The 26947-nt window shown below is 37.4% G+C and overlaps 1 protein-coding gene across 1 annotated transcript in view; it reads right to left on the reverse strand.

The window, feature by feature from the left end:
- LOC106160359 (terminal nucleotidyltransferase 4B-like) overlaps positions 1 to 26947 on the reverse strand; it is a 33705-nt gene that overhangs the window by 3739 nt on the left and 3019 nt on the right. Inside the window, exons 2-9 of the mRNA XM_013536941.2 lie at positions 19858 to 19981; positions 10690 to 10736; positions 6892 to 7012; positions 2871 to 2966; positions 1565 to 1705; positions 940 to 1153; positions 589 to 712; positions 3 to 248 (exon numbers count right to left, since the gene is read on the reverse strand). Of these exons, the coding sequence (XP_013392395.2) occupies positions 3 to 248; positions 589 to 712; positions 940 to 1153; positions 1565 to 1705; positions 2871 to 2966; positions 6892 to 7012; positions 10690 to 10736; positions 19858 to 19981 (1113 nt within the window). The remainder of the gene's footprint in view (positions 1 to 2; positions 249 to 588; positions 713 to 939; positions 1154 to 1564; positions 1706 to 2870; positions 2967 to 6891; positions 7013 to 10689; positions 10737 to 19857; positions 19982 to 26947) is intronic.

A 26947-nucleotide genomic window follows, 5' to 3' on the forward strand; every position in this document is an offset into this window, starting at 1 on the left:
ACCTCACTAACTGTTCCTTGACTAGAGGTCTAGCAGGTGGCTGTGTGGCCACGCTGGCATAGGTCTTACTAGGACCGTCTCTGTTTGGGCTGTGACTTGGGCTGGGGCTGGCACTGGGACTGGGACTCGGGCTGGGAGAGGACGCAGCCTCTATCACCACGTCTTCCGCGGCTTTGCCGTACGTCTCCTTAATCCACTGTCTGTACTCCACGACCTCATCTGTGACGCGGATGATGCGACTGAGAAGACTGTAAAGACATGTATACACAACATTCTCAGAGGGACAATGGCCGACACTTTTTCCACTTAACGCCATAGATGTCAACAACATTGTACGAAATACTGATCAAGGCATGAGTAATAGCTGAAAGGTTTTGTAATATGCTTTAACAACTTATAGTTGTGGTCATCAGTTTTCATACTCTGAAATGTAAATAATTTTTTCATGTATTCACAAACTTTAATTTTTTTCTTTTCAAAGAATTTTTCTGAAACCAGCCTTAAATAAAGAAAATGACAAATATCTCAAGACCTGTAATCTTTAAAGAAAGAGGAATTTCTATCAGGACTCCAGACACCCTGACATACCTCTGTTGTCCCTTGAATACATCAGAGTTGGCTGACAGGGCTGCGTTACTTAAGGTCAGGTAGGCATACTCAAAGGCATTACGAACATTCAGGGCTCCATATGAGCTGCGCCCAATGTCATTTCCTACAATAAAAAATAAACCAGAGAAGATATTTATTATTTGCTTCACCTGTACCTTTCATAAAAAGGTACTTCACTGATGAATTCCAGTTGAATTAAACAGTTACTAAGTCATATGCAAACAGTTGTAGTTTTTTGATAATTTGATGTCAGCAAAACCTATGGGATTAGGCAAGGTCTATTTTAAAACAAACAAAAGCCACACATTTCTCACTACCCCTGTTACGTACCTGGGTTAAGAGGGTCCTCGATACAGAGCAGAGAAGGTCTGTAACCATTCTCCATCTCCTTCTGAATCTGTTCCTTTGGCACATACGCCCCGCCTCCCTTGATACGGATCCCCGTCTTCAGGTAGTTGAAGTGGCGGCCGTACAGCTCAAAGAACTCGATGAGGAGAACGCCGAGATTGGCATCTTCAGAGGTGGCGTCAATTCTGGGGTGGAGCTGAGAGGCAGGAGAAAATACTTAACTCATCAATTATCAATCACAAAGAAAATATATGGGCTTGGTTGGTGTGCCAAATACTGCATTTCTAGTTAAAAGGTCAAGCTGGGGACAGAGATTGTTAAGAAAAGATTTACCGCCCCTTCCCATACCCAAAAACTTTCCTAAATCTTTAACAATGCCCATATCCTATGTGATTCCATGAATTCTGATATTCAGCTATAGGTGGCAGCACATACTACCAACAATCAATACAAGACACCGGGGAGATGATGGTTTCAACTGTATTAAACAAAAAAAAAATCTACTCTTCCCTCTTATTTCCTGTGCTTAAAGCAACAGTTCAAGTACCAATATTCAATGACAGGTAGCAGCAGATTTGTATACTTGACACCAGGTGTCAGCACCTACCTGTAAGAAGCTGACAACCATCAAGATGAGACAGTAAGAGCTGATTCCTCCAGTGAACACCTCGTTCAGGTCACGCTGCAAGAGAAACTGCTTCAGAACCATCACCAAGTACTGCAGGGTGGGGTACTGGTCCCTATAATTCTGAAACCACAATATGAAATACTGTTATATCATCTATACCACTATGGTAGTACTAGTGGTAGAAGTGGGGTACTGGTCCCAGTATTTCTGAAACCACAATATGAAATACTGTTATGCCATATATATAGAGAATTCATATTTCATTATATGAAAGAAAATGGTAACTTTTAATTGATTATTATCCAGGGCATGGTAAATAGTAGTTACATATTAATGACAAATGTCTCTTCATAAAAAGAAAACAACACAAACATAACCAACTGATCAAGATGGCAGAATTTGTCATACAAATGGGTCAAATGAAAGCAATACAGGACAAGTTCCGCTTTGTGATGTATGAATATGGGCTATTTATAAATATTCATAGCAAAGACAAGCAGAAACATCCTGATAAATTCCAGTCTTAAACATACAACAATAGCAATGAAGTGAAATCACAGTGGCATTTCAGGCACAGTTTTTAGTTCTAGTGTATAAACAATGAACTATATTTAGATCCTCAAGTGAAGACAGAAACTTCATGAAGCATATTAGTCAGCCTTTCGTATATATATATATATATATATATATATACACACACACACACACACACACACACACACACACACACACACACAGTTACATATACACTTGTAACAAAGAAGATATACCACAGCCTTGCTTTGGAAATAAAAAAGTACATATTTTAACAGGAAGTCAACTTTTACAAAGTGGCAGGCTCCCCTAATTCTATATGCATGAACTTAAGCTATACCTGCATATTACTATTATTAGCAGGACTGTGCTTAAGGTGGGGTTACACTTTGGGGTGGGGGTGGGGGGTGGTGGTTTTGGGAGATGACATCACAAGGAGTTTTTAGCTTTTGAGGTCATGTGAAGTTTAAAAGCCTGTATGGAGGATGTTACCCTTTTCCTCATCATGCGACACGTTCCCAAACATTTTTGGTTTAAGGTCAAGTTCTCCATAAAAAAACTTAGACAAAAAATGTTTTTCTCATCTAAAACTGCATACATTTTAAACACAAAAACTAAAACGCTATTTAGTGACAAATCCAATTAAACACGACAGAAATAACATAGCAAATGCGTCAGAGCTGACGACGTACAGTGTTGTACACAATTAGACTAAAAGAAAGCAGACGACAGCACAATTGTGTAGCCTTACCATAATGAGTTTAGCGCTCTTCACACCATTCACCATGTTGAAGCTGATATCCACCTTGACGTCAGTTTTGATGTCGGTCAGTTTCACAATTGGGACCTGGAGTAAAAATAAAATTCTGAGCTATGACTGGGATTTATTTATGGAGCATAGATCGACTCTTTGTCAAAACGGAAAATCTTGAAAATATCTGAAGATGTGAAGAATGGAAATTGTAATCGCCTCCATGTGTTAACATTCTAATCCTAACTTTTGGAGCTTATGTTGATAACAAAGTAATGTAACCAAGCCCCTATGATGAAGAGTCTATATGTCACAGGTAAAACATGTTTCTTTAAAAGCAATTAATTTTTTACCATCTTAACACAAAAAAGCTGATAAGATGAAATACAAATTTGGACAAACTGATGTATGTGCAGGACTCTGCTGTCTCAGCACTTAACCTATAAAATTACACTAACAGCAAAGAGAGCAAGTGCTTTCCCCCCAAGCTCCTCTCATCCTGAGTGCTTTCCATGAAGGGAATCAAGGGTGAAGGAACATCATTAAAAAGTTACCAACAACATCCATTTACACATGCATCCTTGATCCAAGTACTTGACCTATACATCTAAAAGTATAGAAGCTTAAGACCAAGGAGTCAGATCCTCAAGGTTTGGGTACAAGTAAAGTGTAATTTACAATGGCGGGTGAGTGAGGAAAGAAGCAAGGTTTTCAAAATTAAAGATTTCTAGTCTTGTCTGACCTCACTCAGTGTCCAAAGTCTGGTTGTATGATGACTTCTGTAGTGTGACTGTCACATTGCAGACATGCTGAAAACATTTGGACCATCAGTAATGAAAAATTTGCCGGACCAAATGAATTTTTGTTGGACAGAAAATCACCCTACTCGTTTGAGACAGATACTACCAGTACGATTAGGTAGCTTACTTTGTTTGTGAATGTGACAGATTTGAAATGGAAGGGGAAAAAAAAAAAAAAAACGCTTTGGGTTTTATATAATTTTATTAGTAAAGTATGTCATACGATGACTGTAAATTCACTATTGTGGTTTTTAAAACTCTCGTCTGTCCTTTGGACTGACCAAGTCCAATTTTCTACGGGTCCAGACAAATGTTCCATGTCATGACCGATCAGACTGACAGTTTCAGCTTGTCTGCATTGGTATGATGTAAAGCAATCAACTCCCCCTTGGGCTTGTGAAATTTCTAGAATTCAATCTTTCATATATTTCATTCAAAAATGCATTAAAAACCCTGAATAAGGTCTGAAGTATTCACGCAGGGGGGAGGGGGGGGAGTGGCAGGGATGGTAGCATGCAGTTATCGGGTCAAATTCACATCCTCTAAGAACACATTGATATAAATGGGGTAATAATTGGTTCTGGCACACCAATCTGTTTTCAATCAAATGAGGGTCAAAATTCATGAATGAACATAATTGGAGGTCATATATTACCACATTCCAGATCCTGCCCATTTTTTTCTCTTTTCTATCCGTTCTTTTTAACATAGTGATAATATTCTTATTTCTTAAATTCAATAACACCATAATCATTATCATTTTGTTACTGGTGACAGAGAGTAACACTGTAAGTAAAAAAAAAAAAAAATTTTTTTTGGAATTCTTACCAGATTCTTTTGAGAACAAATCAATATTTCTTTTCTATTTGTGTTATTAATTATGGTATTTGGTTCTCTCTTTTAGTAAAACACACAAAAAAAAGTGTTAGACGTTAACTGCTGGCTACTTCATTACAATATATCCATCAATATATTTATTTTGACCCCCCCCCCCCCCCCTTTTAAGGTGAAACATCACGAGTAGAGAGAGTTATTTTTAACAGGATGGTTATAAGCACCTTTACTGCTGAAGACAGAGCTGCTGACAAAAACAAATTTTACATTCCATTTCACCAGATTTGTATGACATAAGCGACTGAGGTTTTATACAACATTAGTGGCTATAATTTCATAAGACAACTGACAAAGATTTCTAAAACTTAAGATACATACAAACTCGTGTACTTAGTTAATACAATATTTTTACATTGAGTCAAACTCAATGAAATATGCCATTTGAAAACCAACGCTGTTTTCTTCCTCACAAATTCAACACCACTTGGCCCTTCACTGTGGAAATCAGGTCACAGGTTTCGTTCAAAAATGAACCCCACACAATTCCAGTTAATCAGAATATAATTGCGTCCCCAGACAACGAGGTACTGACAGAACTAAGGTAATTATCTAAAAATTTCAAACACCTCGATTTATGCAATATTTTACTTCATTCATTTTTAAAAAGATTTATCGTTGTCAGACACTCACAACAAAATACAATCTACAAAATGGAAAACAGTTTTTCAAGATTTCTTTTGTAGCAAAATTTTGAAGTATTACTTACACAACTTTTTTTCCTGAATGTTTTTATTAATTCACATTGTTCAAATGTTTTGAATTATCACCGTACACCGTGCCCTCGACTTACAAAATTAAATCAACCACTCAAATTGTCAAGACTGTAGTGGCAGTGGTGCAGTTAAATCACTTGGTTAGATTACTAATGTGATCTCCACTTGTGAACTCTTGGCTCAACTTCACCTTAACTGACACCAAACTGAGTTAATTTCGTAGAAAAAACAATAAATAAAAATAACAAAAAAACAATTTTAAAAAATTCAAAATCAAATAGCCTCCAAGTAAATATGACCACAAAAACGGTCCCAAGCGGACTCAACTGACCCAGTTTATATATATATGTACCAGAGTTCAACTTGACCTCAGCTGGCACAAAATCTACTTAGGAAAAAATAATTGACCATACAACTTCAATGATTTCTCAAAGCTTCCCACCTAAGCCTTAATCCAATACATATACATCTAGCTAATCTGTCTTTTTTTAAATCTAAATGTACGATTTATCTTCCTAACAAAGTTATCCAACTATCTCTGCCTCACAAGGGCATGTGCTATCTTTGCAAACTGAGTTTAATCTTCTGGCACGCCCTGTATATGTGCAAACCTGAAGGAAATGATTACTAAGAACCAGAACGAAACCGCACCCCTTCCCCTTCATGTTACTGGTCTATATGTGGTGAACACCCCGCAGAGCCAGCAGCACAAACTGATCAGTTTTTTTTCTTACTATTTGAAAAAAGGAAATTTACTTTTCAAATTCTGTTGCAGCCAGAATATACTTAAAAAGAAACAAGTTACTATTTGAAAACTCGGGGCAGCAATGTTCGAGTGTAATGCAAACCTTTTACTGACATTCCCTGTGTTTTTAGATGTGATGTTAGAAGATAGCAACACCTGTTTTGAGGCATTTGGTTAATAAATTGCAAGCAGTGCTGAGAACGTTATCTTCAAACTACACCACACAGTTTAAATGTAATTCTAACTCCCAGTTAATAAAATCTAATACACAAAATTTCTGTATTTGCATTAAATTCCTACGGAACTTTAACAAAATCTTTCAAAGGCTTCTAATATAATTTATTTTTTTTTTGTTTGGCAAAATCTCCTGTATCTGTTACATAAGTACTATTAAAAAGTATTCTATTTCATTGCCTCAATTCATCCAGGCACTACAACCGTTATCCAACCTCCACTAAATTACAACAAGTGGAGAGCGTAACCTCATTATCATGGACCTAGTCAACTGTGAATTTCCTATTTTCTTCCAATCTAGGTGTAACTTAGTTAGCCTGGTGTCACTGAAACAATATACACCACCCAATATGGAGGTTTTCTGTGGTTATGGCAGCATTGCGGACATGACACCACACATTTTTTACTTACAATGTAAAAAAAAAAAAAAAAACTCACCCTCCTTCACTGAACTATGAAACATGGTGCTGTGTGTGTGTGTGTGTGTGAGAGAGAGTTTGTGTGAGCCTGTGTGTGTGTGTATGTGTACGTGTGAGCACGCACATGTGTGTGTGAATTAGAGCAAGAGCCTGTTGGTGTGCATTTGTGTGTGTGTTAGAGTTTACACGTGTCTGAGTGTCTATGCTTGTACTTACGGAAGCCTTGTCAAGCACTCTTATGTTCATTTTGTCGGTGATATTTTTCTCCAGAAGTTCCTTCTCCAGCGTCCAGAGAGGCAGGGAGTCCCACTTGCCCAGCACTACCAGGTCTATGTCACTGAAATATACAGCACATAATGAACCCAAAGTATTGATTGCAAATAATTACACAGGGATTAGACTGTCATTTAGTGAAAAAGTCAGAAAATGTGGTGTGGGAGGGTCCAGAGGGCTGCCTAGGCCCATGACATTTTTGGCTCTAAAAAAGTCGGAAATCTGCTGACAGTCGGAAAAATCTCATCCCTGATTACAGAAAACTCAATAGAACTCATTAACCTGTTACATATTCAAATCATCAAAATTTACAAGAATATTCTTTTGAAATAAATATTTCAAGTTTCCAACTCCTTTATTGTATACGTCATACAGCATCTAGTAGCTGTAAATGGAAATCAGATGACAAGATTAACATGCCTCCTCCTGGAATTGAGAAGAATACAGAACGAGTATGCCTGAAACAAGGAGGCTTGTTCATCTGATTGCATTCAGCAAAGGTTTGCGCAGAGTTGATTCAAACTACCTAGTAGATAGTTTCATTGTGAACACAATCTTATTTCACCTGGCATCTGATCATATGAGAGGTCTCACAAGGAGTCTTATATGTCAGAGATACAGCTGTATCAGTATGCCTAGAGAAGATCTACCATGTTATTATTACACTAAGGTGTGTGCGAGTGGGGTGGGGGTGGAGGATGCATAATACTATTTAGTCTCATAAAACATACTGGTCCAGCTGTATCTCTCCCTGTGAAGTAGCCTTGTGTTCACAAGTATCCTTGATAAAGGGTACACAGCTGTTCATTAATGATTTTGTACAGAATAATGTAACAGTTGCAGTGGCTATCACACCTAGTGTGTTAAGCTACTTTCAACCCATTAACCCATGGGTCAGAGACTTGGGATCAAATATGTCACCAAACAGGACAAAAATCTACAAGCTTTGTCACAGTAAGCAAGCATCAGCTTTGTGTAATTAAATGGGCAATTTTTTCTTCCCTCTTTACTCTGTATGGTGCATTACTATTTGTCTCATGTAAGAACAGAATAAAAAAAAAAATCCAGAAAATCCAATATCCTGTATTCAACAACAGCATTAGATACCTCTAAGTCATAGCAAACAAGCATCAGCTTTTAACTAAATAACATTTTTTTCTCATTAAAAAAAAGTTACTTGTTTTGACTAAATACGATATATAACCATTTCAAAAAAAGAATCCCAAAGTATTCTCTCTCCACAGTATAACTTTAAGCGAGAGACCTCCGTGGTTGTTTCACATTTGACACTGGCAGTGTTTACTGTCTGGCTTCTGCTTCACTACCTCAATGTTAACTCTGTTGACTGCCGCCTTCCCCTTCATTAACTTACATCTAGCTGCTGGGGCAGGCTGCACAGAGGTACTTTTAAACTTGAAAACTGGTCTTAAATTTTAAACCAAAAACGTTCTATTTTGACCCAAGGTGTGTCAGCATTAGTCCAAGGAAATGAAATACAACATAGCACCTGTTTTATGGCAATAAGAAAGACATGGCTAAGACAATTTTTTATTTAACTCAATTACAGTGAGTTAACCTGGAAATTAAAATTTATGGTCTAAATGTTTAGAACAATTTTCATTCTTTAAGTTAAGACCAATTTTTGGGCATAAGTTTTTTGTGAAACTGGCTTCGGATATAATACAACCTCTCCCTCAAGGAGAAAAGAAGAATTAAGAAGTGAGTTCCTAAGATTACTTAAGACCCCCATTCCCATACCTAGATCGATCTAGCTGGATCAGTCCATCTCCGAGGGGATTCTAACTAAATATATTGCACTCAGATTAAGCGGCTTAGATGTCTGGCATGCCTACTGAAGGTGTTGAACTTTTTAACCTCCTTAATTACCTCCTTACAGCTTCAGAAGGCATCCCTGACATCTAAACTGCTTAGGTTGAGTGCAAATTAGCGAGAATTCCCTCGAAGATAGACTGATCCCGCTAGATAGATCTATAGGTATGGGAATGGGGTCTAACTGCACTTTGTCATGAGGCACTGCAATCAGAAGATCACTGATCACTATCCATAAAAAAATAATGTTGTAAAGCATCAAAGCCACCCTCCATTTACCCGCTGAAATTTCTTGACTAAAGACCAAGTTAAAAAAAATACGCATAAACTAAAAAATTATGCATAAACAACTCGAGACCCAGGAGCAGGAAGAAATTATTTCTGCAGGTGTTTGCAGAGGGGAGTGGGGGAAAGAGAGAGAGGGTGCTCCTACACAGACCAATGACCCCATACCAAGGTTCCCGTCTACAACAAATGTTAAGTGTGAGTTCAGTGTTGTACCCCGAGTTCCATTCCACCTGAAGCTGTCTTGTTTTCCTACATACCCCTGTAACCTTTTGCTAAGAAGGCTGATCATCAAGCAACACATGGAAAGGTGGATAATTTTGCCGTTTTAGATGCTAGGGCAGCCAGGGTGGTGGTGTAGGTAAGGAGCAGGCTGGTGGATCAGTTTACCCTCTTTCTATTTACTGCAGGAAGTGGAGGGCAGGCAACATTGTGTAACTGGATTGCATTGCTGACTGAAGGACAACACTGATTGCTTTAGGATGAAATAACATATTGGCCTAAAGTTGAACTTTCCTCTGCACCCCCCCCCCCCCCAACCTAAAACCTCTTTCCCACCACATTCAAAACCCAGACCCCTTATGAAACAGATACTAAGAGTGCACTTGATTGCTTCCAGTTCAATAACCACATGCACTTGGCTTTACTTTTTTATAAGAACTCATTGCTAAATGTTAGAAGAATGTGTCTGCATCACCATTTGACAAGGTATTCACTCACCTTTCTTTCTTTACTAACATCCCCCCCCAATCCTCCTTCCCACCAGTACAAAACCCCCAAGTGGCCTGGGACACTTAAATCACCTTCCACCTCACCAAACTCAGGGCGCCCCACTTTGGGTGCGTCTTTCCTAACCTTTGACTCTCAGGGCGCAATTACATCACCTCTTCATTACGTGGAACAATTTCGACAATATTTATTTGCAGAGAACGTCAAACTCCATCATTATCTAAACCCAGGGGAGGGTCTGAAGTAGAGAAGAATGACCCGAGATGGCAGCTAGGTAATGGTTTTATTGGAAACAGACTATGTAGCCAGTCAAAACAACCCCAGATCTTTACCAGGAATTACATGCTTATGTAGCTATTTAGTTTCTAAATGGATAGGACTGTCAGAACATTGCAATGCGCTCAGATTTTCTTTGCTGTGTGTTTGTGTGTGTGTGTGTGTGTGAATAATTCTTTACCGAATGTCACAGTTTTGAATTAGTCTTCGAACTGCCCCCAACCCCTTTCTTTGAAAACAGTCCAAAAATATCAGTTTGAAGCTAATGATATATATTTCTATTCCCTGGGGTTCCTGACGCTAAAGTAAAACATCAAAAGAAATTTTTTGGTTACGATATTTATATGCAAACAAAAAATTTACCAATGTTTCAGACAAATCCCTTATAGTTCAGCAGACTACTGTGATTATATCTGGGAGACCAATTTTCCGGCTTTTTCCTTTTTTTTTGGTGTATAACTGACCACTGGACTTTTTGGATAGGGACTCACTCAGTCTGAATTATGTCTACAGCTAAAAAAAAAAAAAAAAAAAAAAAACTAGGCAGTTGTTTTCAGTCTAAAGTTGTCCTTGTTTAAACGCAGCAGAATCAGTCTGGGTGATTTCAACAAAATCACTTACCTTGTTGGCAGATAAAAGCTGGTGCGGAAACTTCCAAATATCTCGACCTATAAGAGAGGATAAAAGAAGAAATATGTTATTGGTTATGAACTTCACCTCAAGGGTAATTATTTCCTCACTTAAAATATTTGCCCTACTTCCCAATAATAAAATGCCCCAGGTCAACGGACTGAATGGCCTCAAATAGTTTGTCGAACGGTTAATTAGTATCAATGTGTTACATGTCTGATCAAAGTAAAACCTTTCTCCCTCCCCCTATCAACAAAGAGAAAAACAAATGGAGACAATAAAAATTTTAATCTGTCAATATACGTACTTGTCAAAAATGTCTTGTATTTCTCCCCCCTTTACCCTCCCACCCCATACAAAAAATGTAAATAAGTGAATTTAAAAAAATTAAAAAAAAACAACTTTTATCACAGTTCCCTCACTTCCCTAGCATAGCCATTGCCCTTAACAAGAGTTCCTAATTATATTTCATGTTTTACAACAACCCTCATTTTCAAAGGGAATTTCGCTCTTTGAACTCTGTCCTCCCCCTGCTGCAGTTTGGTAATTTTCAGTTCGATGTCAAACATATGGTTTCAATATTTGTATGAATCTTGTACAATCCCGGTAAGGTTATCCCACCCCTCCTCTCAAACATAACTACGATACTAAGGCTGTATTCCCAGAGCTTTTAGATCGATCTATCCTCACAGGGAGTCTCACTAGATTACTGTCAGATAATCTGGCTTAAATGTCCATCCCGCCTACTACAAGCTGTAAGGGGGTAATTAACTTTCGTGTCCGCTCGGCTGACAGCTATTTAGCTTGAACCCCCAGGGAGTTAGGTCGATCTAAAGTAGATCGATCGAATCTCTGGAAATGGGGTCTAAGCCTAAACCAAGTCCATTTCTAAGTGTAACATTCCATCAGATTACATGTTATATATATATCATGACTACAGAACTTCGTGCCACAGTGGCCAACACAAGCATTATATCTCAATCAGTATATCTTTGACTCAACCATTGGGTATCTTACTCAACCAGTGCATTGATCTTAAACTCAACCATGAAGTCATATGACTCAACCAATGCATCTTTGTCTCAACTATTTTAAAAGTACTAGGCTCAACCAGTGCAATTTTGACTCAACCAGTGACTTTCTTTTTTTTTTGCTCAACCAGTGCATTTTGGCCCAACCATTAAGTACCTGACTGTAAATGACTCAAAAAGTGCTTCTTTAACTGTTTTCACTTTGTTCTGCACATTAAAGCCATAAAGCATTGTATCCCATTACTAGTAAGTACAGCAAAGACATACATATTATTGAACCAATTCAAAGTATTTTGTACTATTAAGTCACATGCAACAAGTCTACAGCAGTTATAGTTACACACATCTCTTCACCATTTCTCACCCCTCATATTCCCCCAAGGCCATCTTTCACAAAAACACTTACCAACCCAATAATCGGTCCTTGCAAAGATTGCTATGGAATTTAGTTGACTAACTTCCTCTTTAAAAACAATATTATGGTCATTTGTCTCATTTTTCCAGTCTTTTAACAATTCTTTTATCTAGAGCAAATTATGAAAGTCCTGGAACTGATTTTTACTCTAAGTGGCAACAAAAGCCAATTTGGAAATGACAACTGCATTCAATATTGGCCAATGTCGCCATTAGTCTAAACTTAAGCTATAAAACTTTACACTTTTGAGGCAACAGGCCCCATTAACTTTCACCCATCAAAACAGACATCTGGGCTAGAAATAAAGTTTGTACAACGTTTTCAATGTGGCACTTTTTTTTTAATCTGGCCATTAAATTTAAGTTTTTAATTCATCTAACAAGACATCTACATTTCAAAAAGATAGGTGTTTAATCAAAAATGGTGAGTCAAAGTGTTGATCTGTACATTCTGCAACATAAGGTTAAAACTTTTATATTTTTTAAATAATTTTTCCACTGAAGCTGTTTAACTGAAGCATACTAGTGAGCATCTATTTTCAACATCAATCCTGAATATCTAAGCCATGACGCTGTGACAAATGAAGGCAATATATGTTACATTTCACAGTCAGACACTTGGGACCACATGAATAGAGGCACAATTAGCGTAGGCGGTGATGTCTGGTAAACCGTAGGCAGACTTCAGGCTGTGGGTAGTAAACAAGCAGGAGTAACATAAAACCATTGGCCATTATGAAATTATAAGGCAGTGAGTCATGTTTATTTTCAGTGGATAAAAATGTTTCGGGGGGAAAATTCCAGTTTCGTAACCAACTAGAGGTGTATAGAAATAGATGAAGAATGACAAGTATGATCTATGACAGGCAGTTGTTTACACTGGATGTGCTATATATGATATTAGCATTTAGTGCTTCATAAATCCTGACACAAAAAAAAAAAAAATATATATATATATATAATTCACATTTTTAACACTGGGTCATTCCAAGCATGCCAACTAGTTGCATAGTAGAAACATAGAACACTACTATATAAGTACATTCTCCAATCAAACCTATATAGCCTGCAAGTAAAAAAAAAAAAAAAGGGGGGGGGGGATCTTTATCTGAAAAAGTGCACCATAAAATTTGAACTAGTTACGAAAATACACTGAATATGGCCAAAACTCAGAAATGAGGGCCCATCACTGCATTCATAATTCAAATTGAAATAAAGGTGATAATGCATGTACGTAGTTGTCTTACTTTTGCTCTATGTAGTAAAGACCCTACAAATCAATATTACACAGCTTTACTTTATATAGCACAGGTCTGACCAGTATTAAGAGGTAAAAACATACTTTTTCCCAAGAGGTCATGGTGGTATAGCACTTAATACAGTTCAACAGGTCAGGTATACTCTAATCACTAATATGTACCCTTCATAAGATCAAGAGAGCCATTAGGGACAAATACTAGTAATTAACTGTTCAACCCTTTGTTAGACACTCTTTTATATAATATTTCAAGAACACTTCAATAAATTGGGCTTTTTAATTTTAAGCTTTTTTAAAAAGAATATTAATTAAGAACTGAACAGCTTAAGCTATCAGCTTAAGTTAACGTGAGTTAATTTTAAAGTTTAATTTTCTTTTTACATTACAACTTCAACCTCCGAGTTAAAATTTTTCTGAATGAACTATCATGAATCCATTTTTTTCTTCTGATTTTTTTCATACAGTTTCCCGGAGAGAAGTGACCCCCCCCCCCCCCCCCCCCAAGCAAAATATAACATATAACCCAGATTTCTCTGACTAATATGACTGCATTATAAATATCTTTCCTCAATTAGGCAGACTGGTACATCTTAAACACCAGCATGGTACATCACTACCCCAGCCGCTGTCTAGCTCCAATAAAAGTCAATGTCTAAATATAATTCTAGAAGCAACTCTACACAGAAGGTGCTAGAAAACTCCTTAATGTCAGTCAACTGAAAACTATGTGTAGGCAGATGAGTAAACAAGGCTATGTGTGGAATGATTACCCACACTGAATGGAGAATTACGGTAATTACTTCAAATGTTCAACCACCTTACATTCTGGATTATTTTATCTTAGACCCCATTCCCATAGATTTTAGATCGATCTATCCCTGTGGGGAGTCTCACTAGATTACTGTCAGCTTAGCCGGCTTAAGCGTCTGTCCCGCCTACTAAAAATTCTGACTCAATAATATTTATATACCTCAACAGACTATTTTTGGAGAAAATTACTAATTCAAGTAGTTTGAAATTATTGTTTGATTACCACACAGGGCAGAGATGAACTTCACAACCCAAGCCACTATAGATGTCATCGCTTTAGTCACTCATATAATATTTACTGTGGCCTTAATATGTAAACCTGGAGCTATCTTTGGAGTTAATTCTACCATGGTACAAGGGAGATTATTAAAATGACTGGAGGAATGTTGCTTTATATAACCTTATGCTTCAGTTCTGTGTACAGACTTTTGAAATTTGAAATTTAGTCATTATAGGTGAAAGACAATTTAGATACTAGTAAATACGAACAGGATGAGAATTAACAAGGGGAATTTAACAAGTTGATGGAAAGATTAACAAGGCAGCAAAGCTGTCAAATGTACAGACAAAGAACAGAAAATAAAGATGCAAATAAGTGAAAAATTAAATTTTCACAAAAAACTGTTAAATTGCCAGAAAAATTTACCAAACAGACTGCGTTGCCTATTGAAGCTGTATGTTAGACCCATGTTTCTTTCCTGTAAGTTTGAGAACAGTAAGTGACATGATTTCCCTTAAATGGTCATCATAGGAGCAGTGCCTAAAATAGGGGTTTCTTCAAATTTTGATGCAACATTACATAATGTTTAACAGCATAATTGCAATCAAATGTTATTAATAAAATATTAGTAACATGGACATTCAGAAAATGTGACAAGCAAAAGTCTTCAAGATCATGGAACTTTAAAGTCACACCTTGAAAATGCCAATATGTGAAAAATTAAATTTTCACAAAAAACTGTTTAACTGCAAAAAAAAAAAAAAAAAAAAAAAAAAAAAAAAAAAAAAAAAAAAAAAAACCAAACAGACTGCATTGTCTACTGAAGCTGTATTTTAGTCCCATGTTTCTATCCTGTAAGTTTGAAAACAGTAAGTGACATGATTTTCCTTAAATGGTCATCATGGAAGCAGTGCCCAACATGGGGGTTTCTTCAAATTTTGATGCAATATTACATAATGTTTTACAGGTTAATGACCATCAATTTTTAATTATAAAATATTTGTATCACAGATATTCAGAAAATGTGACTAGCAAAGGTCTTCAGGCCCATGGAACTTCAAAGTCACGCCTTGATAATGCCAAAATGTAAACAAGACAGCACTGTTCTGAAATGGGTTTATTTCCATTTTTAACACTTTTTTAACATAAAACAAAATAAACATTTTACTGCCATTTTTATATGTCCAACTAAGAAAATTGATGAGATGGGAAAAGTATCAATAGAACAGTGTTAAATGTCCAATTTCCTCCATTCTGAGATTCTGAACATAGTGGATGATTGAATCTGACAAACTGCAATGATATGAGTTTATTTCCATTTTTGACACTTTATTACACAATACATGATAACAAGTTTACCATGTTTTTTACATAATCAACTAACAATGTTGTAAAGATGCAGGAAATATCAAACAAACACTTTTAGGCATCTTATTAGTTAAATAATGAGACTGTTAACATGCCTAATAACTGAATCTGAGGAAATGTGAAAAAACAGTATAACTTCTTAAGTAATGGCCCGATTATGCTTATTTTCGAACTCAACCTGCGTTTTAGTAAGATTGACCACTCCTGTGAGTATAATTACAATTGGCCAATCCGTTTTTCTTATATTGTGTTATCAGTGTTGCATTTATATTGAAAATAGTGAAAAAACAGCATAAATTACCTAAAAGTGACCCGATCATGCTGATTTTGGAACTTGACCTGCGTATTATGAATATTCATCAGTTCTGTAAGTTTCAAGTCAAAAGGTAAAATGGTTTTCCACTTATCATGTTATCGGTGCTGCATATATGCTGAAAAAAGTGAAAAAACAGCATAAATTCCCTAAAAGTGACCCGATCATGCTGATTTTCGAACTTGACCTGCGTATTATGAATATTCATCAGTTCTGTAAGTTTCAAGTCAAAAGGTAAAATGGTTTTCCACTTATTGTGTTATCGGTGCTGTATATATGCTGAAAAAAGTGAAAAAACAGCATAAATTCCCTAAAAGTGACCCGATCATGCTGATTTTCGAACTTGACCTGCGTATTATGAATATTCATCAGTTCTGCAAGTTTCAAGTCAAAAGGTAAAATGGTTTTCCACTTATCGTGTTATCGGTAAAAGTGCATGGCGACGGCGACGACAGACGCAGATGATGGCTATATGTACAGACACATCTGTGTCTGTACATAAAAATTTATGGAAAGCACAGAATTAATGTCCTGCATTGGCAATCATATCTACCTGGACAAACCACTTTATTGCACTAGTTACAGTTTGTTTCATGAAAATCCAAACTAATTTTTAAAATTTTTGCATTATAAACTTACAGGTGCAAGAGATCTCCCCCCCCCAACTTTCCTCCTGCAAGTCCAAATTGTTTGTTTCAGCAAAGACCCCATTAACATACCAATCAGACCATTACCAGCATATACTACATGCAGTAAACTCGTTAGCGTATGAGAGTGCGTAATTACGCGTTGTTTTGCTGTTTTTACGCATTGGCTGGAGCCCCAGCGCGTACGAATACGCACACCTTTGGCTTTGAAGATCGGCGAAGTTGACCAGTCCGTTGACTGTTGACGGTCAGACTCATGCTGAAAATGTCATAATTGATTCCCAAGTGTCTCATTTTTTTCTTAAGATACTTGAATTACCCGACTAAAACATGCTTCTTCTTTCACTGACCCGCAGAGGATGACGTAATCTTCTCTGATTGGTCATAATATGCAAGTTTTAGGTCAAAGCACGTGTGCCTCTCTTTAGTACAAGGTATGAAGAACGATGAAATGATCGTTTTTTTTTATTCACATAATTGTTCAACATTTTAATTGAGCAACCATACGTTTAGGACCAATTTAAATCACTCGCCCAGACCAAATACTTTAGGCCAGTAACCCTTGTGACTTTTGTAGTTTTAGTCGTCAGAATAAATTTTTAGTCGCATTTGACGAGCGGGCGACCGGGAATTTCCAGCTCTGCTGATTACCAGTGATGACAAAATGACGAGAAAAAAGAAAAGCAAAGGAAAAAAACAACAGTCAATTAAAAGGTTTTGTCATGCAAGGTAGGCAAAGTTATTTACTATAGATTTCAGAGTCCGACATACCTACTTGCGATGGTTGCGTTTCGCAACTAGTTTTATCAGCCGGGCAACTAAAATTTAGCTGGTAGTTGCCCGGAAACGCAAGTGACTTTCGGCTGTTCACTTGCCCGGAAAATTTGAAGTGTAAAATTTATTATCACAGACAAAATAGATCGTTTATTATTGGCAGTCATTTGCCGGTTGGAAACAAAGTGGTTTGCAGCAACCGGCTAGCTCCAGATTTGGCCAGCTTAGAAAACAGTTGAACTTGAAGTGCTGCGCTTACAAACATAAATAAAAATTATCTTTCAACAAACTGTGAAATAATATTTCTAGTAATTATTTACAAATTGAAAGCAAAGGTTTAATTTTTATAAACAATTTAGTAAAACTTAAAAACGACGGGTGCCTAATGTTCCCGACTTGACCTACTTTTTGTCGGCATCAATTTTAGGGAGAAACACTAGGAAGAGTAAGAAGTATGAACATTTTGATTGATTAAAATGGCTAAATATGTAAATTTTGTGTCCCTTCTCAAATAGTATACTAAAAAATGCTTGTTTGACAGAGACGGATACTGGGTGACTACTTGTCAGTGTCCAGACATTTTGACGCCGTTCTCTATCTCTCCCTCTCCCAACTATTACAGAGCGCTTGTTTGACCTAGTTTTTTTTAAAAACTTTACTAAGGAAGCAGTTAGGCCAGGAGCATTTTTAAATCTCAGTCAAGAATAGATTGTAAATTTTTTAAAATGAGATCTTTTATTTTGAGATTGTTATTATTATATTTATTTTGAGATTTTTGTTTTCAAGCCAAAAGAGGAATGTTTTCCTTTTGTTACATTTACTAGGTAGCACCAGTTACTTTTACTCTAGTCAAAGAAACACAGTATCTAGTCGTGACCTATGCGTGACCTGTCCATTTTGTTTTTGTTTTCTTTTTGTTAAATTGCAATAATAAAAGATTTTGGATAAAAGGATAGTGGGTTATTGTTATGAAAATGAACTGTGTGATTGCATGATTATTAATACACAAAATTACACCTTGATGAGCATTTTTTAATTTTACCCCTTCATTTTGAAAATTACCCCTTCTTTTTTTGGGCAAGGGGTACGGTACTCCCTTAGAAAAATCCTACCGAGTGCACTGACTACATGGGACAATCTGGGAAATATTTGTGATCCCTGACCTGGTTATATCAAACACCACCAATGACAGGTTGACCCTCCCCTGACCATCAAAAATATCACATAAACAATAACAATTCCTACGAGCTAACCCACAGAGCTAGCCTGGGTTACAAATCACCACAGTGTCTGATTATCTAATACTAGGAACAATCCAACTGTGTGTGTGCCTGTGTGTGCGTGCGTGCGTGTGTATGTGTGTGTGTGTGTATGTGTGAGAGAGATATCTTCACTTGGCTTATGGTGGAGAGAGAGAGAGAGAGAGAGAGAGAATGCCTCATTTCCTTTTAATTGTCATCTATTCCTACTTCTCATTTGTATTCACAAATATTCACTTAACATCTAAAAATAAACTTTACATAAAAAAAAAATCTGTGAAATATGCATCCTTGAATGTTTTTTTTTTCAAGTAAATTGTGCCTGGAAACCATGGTTTTGTACCAGTAAATACCCTCCCCTAAGAGACCCTTGCACATGTACATGACACAAGGTGGTTTTCCTGTCGTCTAATTCATTTCAAATTCTTTTATAATTATACTTCACTGACGTGATGGTCATATTGCATGTAACAACCCAACCAAGACGGAGAATTTATCGTCCAATATTCTGCACTTAAATGACCTCAGAATTTCGTTATATCAGTTTGTAGTGTCAGGCACCAACCCAAAGCAACTGCCCATCTAAACAGGCACAGGGCTAAAAAGTGGAAATTTTAAAGTTTTAGGCCCTGATTGCTTAAAGAGCTAGTAACTGTAACTTTGAAAGTTTTGGGCATGAACTGTATATATAGTTTATTTTTTTGATTCCCTGGTCACTGCAGCAACCTTTATTGTCATTACAAATCCTTGCAAATGAGGGAGAAAAGTTCTTCAGAAGCACTCACACTGTAGTTTACAAGTGTTATAAGTGCCACACCAAATTCAACAGGTGAGGATCCAAAGCTATATTTTATGACAATCTTCCAAACTATCTTTGTTTTTCCATTTTCCATTGTTGACCCTCTTTCGACACAGAAATTTCGATGCATGTCAATGTAAATTTGAAAAATTCTGACTGTCTTCCAGAAGACGGGCTCTGTTTGTCCCAGATCAACTCTTCCAATTATAATCAATCAATCAATCAATCAACAAAACAATCACATAATCAATAAAAGTCCACCTCACCTTTGCCTGTGGCCACAAATCCTTGATAACCTTTTCTATCCTGCGTACGACGTCCTGGCGCATGTAGTGCTCCTCCCTGCGCGGCAACATGTATTGGTACAGGTCAATGATCTCTTCATGGAGGCTGAAATAGACAGGGAAAGCACCTGTTTACAGACAGTTATGGTATAATTATATGTTCTAGCTAATGGAATAGATCTTTTCTATACTGTAAAGCATTGAGATCTTGTGTCAGTTAGGAGGTATTCCAGATGTCCGAGAGAGAGAGAGAGAGAGAGAGAGAGAGTGTGTGTGTTTGTGTGTGTGCACACGCATGCATTTAAGTGATCAATATAAGCCAGTAGTAGATTCAGTTCACCTTGCATTTAGGTTCCACATGGATCAACTTGGTATAGCCTAGACAGAAAACTTCCGACCCCAAAGACAACATAAAACAATCACATAGACGTATTTACAATGTATCATCTGAGGTGGAATGAGCAGCATTGTTAATTCAATTACATTTAGCGAGAGTACTTCCGATTTGGATCGATCTACCTCATGCAAAGTTTCACTGTGAACTCTCCCCTACAGTATGCAGGTGACAAATTAACAAGGCCATGTATACATGTGTGTGTGTGTGTGTGTGTGTGTGGGTGGACAGCGACCCTCGTACATCAATTTGTGGTCCCATAACAGTGTTCTCCATTGGCCTATCAGACCACATGGAAGGGAAAGTATTTCCTCATACATAGATTTCCTTTGAAAAAAAAAGTGACTATGCACCATTTAAAGCTAAAAAACATCATTATACGATCCGAAATTGAAATGTTATTTCGTAAATAACCCCTATAACACTGTTCAGTAATATCATAATATGTATAAAACAGAGTTTTTAATGATTTCTAACATATTTCATGATTGTTTAATACAACAGATAAATCCAGTAAACATTACCCTAGGTTCTAGATTCCGGTATTGCCAGCTCGATCTTGATTTCATATATAACCCATATCAGCAATACCGGTAATAATACTAGTTAAAGCGACTCCATCACAAGGTATATTTAAGCTAGTTAGCTTTTACGTTGCTCTGACACTCAGGGTAGTAAACATAGACCCATTATGGAAAAACAAGTAGTACATGATCATTTTAGCTGAACATGCACATTAACAATTACTGCATATTTGGGAACAGACTGAATCACAGACACTTATTCTTTGAAAAACAGTTCTCTAGTAACACAACACAGGGTGACAAGAAATATCAAGATTCACACTTCTTTCTCATAAGATGACGACTCTACACCCCCCACTGCTGAACAATATAATACAAAATAGTAAAGAGATAGTGAGATACAAAAGAGTTACATAAAGCCCATGTTAGTTGTGTTAACTACATATCACCTCTTTATGTCCTAATATCTTGGTGCTAAATATTGGCTGACCACAGAGCTGGGTCCACCCTGACCACACCCTGTTATATCAATGATTCATTATGTATACTAAGGACCTATAGTGGCTCATTGTATAAGTACTAGTACATACACAGGAGGAATATACTTTAGCTTAAAAATTGTGGACTTCTTGAATCTTCAATTCAAAATAAGCTCACAGAAGCCATGTATTTTTTGGTAGAAAACGGACCACATGTTTCATTTAATTGGACTACAACTGGTTTCTCTTGTGCCAAAGTTTTCAAACTGAACTTATGGTATAGAATGATTAATAGTAGACTAATTCTCAATTAGAGATTGTTTTATATATCAAGCCCCAAAGACTGTGAGAACGAATTCATTTGCTGTCTGAGTGTCACTAAACGTCATGATCTTGAATAGAGAAAGTGACACACTTTCAGCAACCACATCCTTGGAGACCTAACAGTGACAAAAAAAAAAAAAAAAAAAAAAAAAAAAAAAAAAAAAAAAAAAAAAATCACATCAATGGAATATACAAAAAATTAACTTCATTATATTTTCAGTGGTGGCACATTGATGAGGAAAAGATCACAAAAGGCATGTATCAAAAACTTATTAATTTTTACTTACTTTTTTTTTTGGGGGGGGGGAGACTCTTTCCTCATCTATATTTAAATAAAGCATTTAAGCTGTATCCATGGAAACCAAACAAGAAAAACAATACCTTAAATGGGCAAAAACAGACTCAATTTCTTAATGTGAAATACTAACAAATAAGCAAATAAATATAATACACAAACATAACAACTTTATTGAAGTAAGCAAAAATTGAGTTGCACATCACTATTTGACCCAACTCTTATTTCATTTCAATAAAAGTACAAGCACAATGAATTTCGGGCAAATATTGATCATATACAACCCCATACAACTGCTGCCTGTGTGAGGGAGTGTGTGTGTGTGTGTATGGAGTTAGCAAATTCCTCAGTACTATTTCTGTGATGAGCCATCAGATCATGGGAGGGCAGATACATACAACAATCTTTAGGTGTATTCAGAACAAGTTAAACTGTGGACAAACAAATATATGTGGACCAAATATGCTGACCCCTCTTGAAAGCTTGCCGCATAATCCCTTAAAAGACAATGAATAACCCCCCCCCCCCAGGGATTATGCAGTAAGCTTTCAAGTGGGTCGACAATACTTAATCTGTGGATCAACTTTGGTTGTGAATGCTGCCTTAGACACTGTACCTAGAGGCAAGGTTCACAAGACAGCACTAGCCCAAACTTGGTCTTCATGTTAAGAGTGCAAAATCTTGGTCCAACTCAATTCAGAATAGATCCATAGTAGTCTTAAGTATTGAAAGAAAGTAACTTTGTGTCTTAAACTTAAGCCAACTGGAATTCCTTGAGGCTCAACTTTGTTTAACTGGACTACTAGTCTACCACTGACAAACCAGGGTACAAGTCATCCGATTTGAATGTTATAGTTAAGACAACTACTAGTAGTGGTCTTAAGTTGGAAACAACCCCAGGATATCAGAACTGTTACAGAGGGTAACAACCTCAGGATATCAGAACTGTTACAGAGGGTAACAATCCCAGGATATCAGAACTGTTACAGAGGGTAACAACCCCAGGATATCAGAACTGTTACAGAGGGTAACAACCCCAGGATATCAGAACTGTTACAGAGGGTAACAACCCCAGGATATCAGAACTGTTACAGAGGGTAACAACCCCAGGATATCAGAACTGTTACAGAGGGTAACAACCCCAGGATATCAGAGCTGTTACAGAGGGTAACAACCCCAGGATATCAGAACTGTTACAGAGGGTAACAACCCCAGGATATCAGAACTGTTACAGAGGGTAACAACCCCAGGATATCAGAACTGTTACAGAGGCTAACAATCCCAAGATATCAGAACTGTTACAGAGGGTAACAACCCCAGGATATCAGAGCTGTTATAGAGGGTAACAACCCCAGGATATCAGAACTGTTATAGAGGGTGACAACCCCAGGATATCAGAACTGTTACAGAGGCTAACAATCCCAAGATATCAGAACTGTTACAGAGGGTAACAACCCCAGGATATCAGAGCTGTTATAGAGGGTAACAACCCCAGGATATCAGAACTGTTACAGAGGGTAACAACCCCAGGATATCAGAACTGTTACAGAGGGTAACAACCCCAGGATATCAGAACTGTTACAGAGGGTAACAACCCCAGGATATCAGAGCTGTTATAGAGGGTAACAACCCCAGGATATCAGAACTGTTACAGAGGGTAACAACCCCAGGATATCAGAACTGTTACAGAGGGTAACAACCTCAGGATATCTAAGCTGTTACAGAGGGTAACAACCCCAGGATATCAGAGCTGTTACAGAAGGTAACAACCTCAGGATATCAGAACTGTTACAGAGGGTAACAACCCCAGGATATCAGAACTGTTACAGAGGCTAACAACCTCAGGATATCAGAACTGTTACAGAGGCTAACAACCCCAGGATATCAGAGCTGTTACAGAGGGTAACAACCCCAGGATATCAGAGCTGTTACAGAGGGTAACAACCTCAGGATATCAGAGCTGTTACAGAGGGTAACAACCCCAGGATATCAGAGCTGTTACAGAGGCTAACAACCCCAGGATATCAGAACTGTTACAGAGGGTAACAACCTCAGGATATCAGAACTGTTACAGAGGGTAACAACCTCAGGATATCAGAGCTGTTACAGAGGGTAACAACCCCAGGATATCAGAGCTGTTACAGAGGGTAACAACCCCAGGATATCAGAGCTGTTATAGAGGGTAACAACCCCAGGATATCAGAGCTGTTACAGAGGGTAACAATCCCAGGATATCAGAGCTGTTCCAGAGGCTAACAACCCCAGGATATCAGAACTGTTACAGAGGGTAACAACCCCAGGATATCAGAGCTGTTACAGAGGGTAACAATCCCAGGATATCAGAACTGTTACAGAGGGTAACAACCCCAGGATATCAGAACTGTTACAGAGGGTAACAACCCCAGGATATCAGAGCTGTTACAGAGGGTAACAACCCCAGGATATCAGAACTGTTACAGAGGGTAACAACCCCAGGATATCAGAACTGTTACCGAGGCTCACACAGCTGTTGTGGGGAAAAATAACTGACTGACAGCCACCAAATTTAGAACAAAAGTTTGTTTTGGTCACTTGCATAATAATTTTCTATTTATAAAACAGATGCCAAGATGACCACTGAAAAACAAAGCACTTTGGAAATGCAAGGGGTAAAGGCAGGCAGGTCTTTGTGAAGGGTCTGCTTGGGGGAGGGGGGGCAGGCATAAATCAAACATCCAGGTTTTCAGATAAATCTAGAAGAATCATCTCTTATAAAATGTACTTAACAAGAAGTCAACACCCTCTCCCCTCTGTCACTCTTTCTCCCCCCTCTCTCTCTTTCTCTCACTCACACACCCTCACTCTCTCACTTACTAGTGAGTACTCATTCTCACTCTCTCCACTGCACCAAAGTCTGTCAGACCACTGTTCATCAGTCAACAGTTTGGTCACAGTTCACAGCTAGCTGACCATGCAGATAGTGGGTGAGATCTCTATCACTTGACCTCCTGTGGACTGACAACTGGACCCATTCAGCCCAGCTCTGAGTCAGTGACCTTGTTTTTTTTTCTTAAAAAAAGGGCTTGACCAGTTAGAATACAATGTCTTCTCTGTATACCTGGAGGGCAACAAGATAAAGAGCAGGATGCAAGACCAGATTATACAAAGATGTATTTTACCCAGGGGGGAATGTAGGACGTGCCAACTTCAGTCAATTTTTAGCTTCAATACTTGCACACTCCAATTTGAAACAACTCCATTACTTAAATTTATACTATTCTCACTGGTTTTTCATATGTATTCCAGATTTGATTCGAAAACGAGATTTTACTCTTAGAATTACTGAGGTGATGAGGCACAAGGACATCTTATCCATGAACCCAAATACATCATTACCAACAGTGTAGTTCAAAATGTGACTTGTCTCAAAAATATCCAGATATGTCTAAAACTATCCAGATATTTGGCTAAAAGACAAAGAACACATTGATCTGCAGACTAAATATGGCCCATTCACTTAAAAGCAGCGCCGATTAATCCCCTGACAGCCTCTTGCCTCTACATTCACCATTCTTGACTTCAAACTTTAAATATGAATTAAATTTAGATTTTCATTGATTTTCAACTTTATTATAAAAAAAAAAAACTTAGAAGTGTAATAGTAGCTTATTCTTTTTTTTTAAATTTGATATGACCCATTGTAAAACCTAAAAGTTAACCCACTATACTTCAAAGTCTGAGAAAAAAACATTCGCAATCAGTACATGTCCATGTTCTACCTCATCTGTTTGCAGTTAGAAAGATCAAGAATTCACTGTAACAAATGTGCTCTAGCATGGTGCGATCTGCCCCAGGAGAAAAAACAAACTTATTTTTCTAACAAACAACATCCCTAGGGGAGAAGCAGTGCAATGGAGGGTGACAAGAACCGTCTACAGACTGGACTCATGTAAAACCGTTCCTGTGGTCTTAAATGTGTTACAAGTACAATGAGTCACCAGGCAGAGCCTGTCCCTGTCTAAACACACCATTCCAGATCCAACTGTGTGTCAGACATTTAATAAATTAATTAGGTCATTAAAATGGTGTTTTGTTGACTTGAAATGGTTTTAGTATAAAAATCTGTCTGAATTGAGTAAAACACATGGCTTAATACAATGAGTTCACACTACTAAGGTGGTTGAATACTACTAAGACTACTACACACGCCTGGTAATTTTTTTTCAAAATACTGCTGGGATATATTCTATTACAAAATACTCTGGCCTGAGGCCACCTTCCCAGCCTTCTACAAACTCTCCTGAAACAGGTTGGTAACAAGGTGTTCAGAAAGCACCAAGACCTCTCGCTAAAAATAAAGGCAAGCATGGGAGGTATATTAGATAGAGTAGAACAGCCGGCCTTGTTGTATATATATGTGTAATGCTATGCAGTACACAGGTAATGGGTTTTCAGGCACACTTGTTGTCTGCTGTATCCAGTCTAGAACACAAACCAATGACTTAATTTTTCGTGTCAGATTCAGGCATAAAATAAAACTGCCATTAACAATCTGCTGATTAGACTGGAAAATCCCTCTTTCTGATAATGGTTCTACCAGCTGTTTATGTGGGTTGTTTACTACAGGGAGACGGCTCTGAAAACCAGTTCACATCAGCTTAAGTTCACACCTGTACACAGTCCAATAGAAACCAGTTCACACCAGTTTTAAGTTTACAATTGTACACAGTCTAAAAGAAATCAGTGCACATCAGTTTCAGTTAATACTTGGATAGAGTTTAACAAGGGCTTGTTCACACCAAACTCAATTTAAACCTAGATGCAGTACACCTGTACACAGTCTAATAGAAACCAGTTCACACCAGTTTTAAGTTTACAATTGTACACAGTCTAAAAGAAATCAGTGCACATCAGTTTCAGTTAATACTTGGATAGAGTTTAACAAGGGCTTGTTCACACCAAACTCAATTTAAACCTAGATGCAGTACACCTGTACACAGTCTAATAGAAACCAGTTCACACCAGTTTAAGTTTACAATTGTACACAGTCTAAAAGAAATCAGTTCACATCAGTTTC

Source organism: Lingula anatina, chromosome 4, assembly GCF_051362555.1.
Source record: "Lingula anatina isolate TDL-2025a chromosome 4, LinAna3.0, whole genome shotgun sequence".
NCBI classification, from domain to species: Eukaryota; Metazoa; Brachiopoda; class Lingulata; order Lingulida; family Lingulidae; genus Lingula; species Lingula anatina.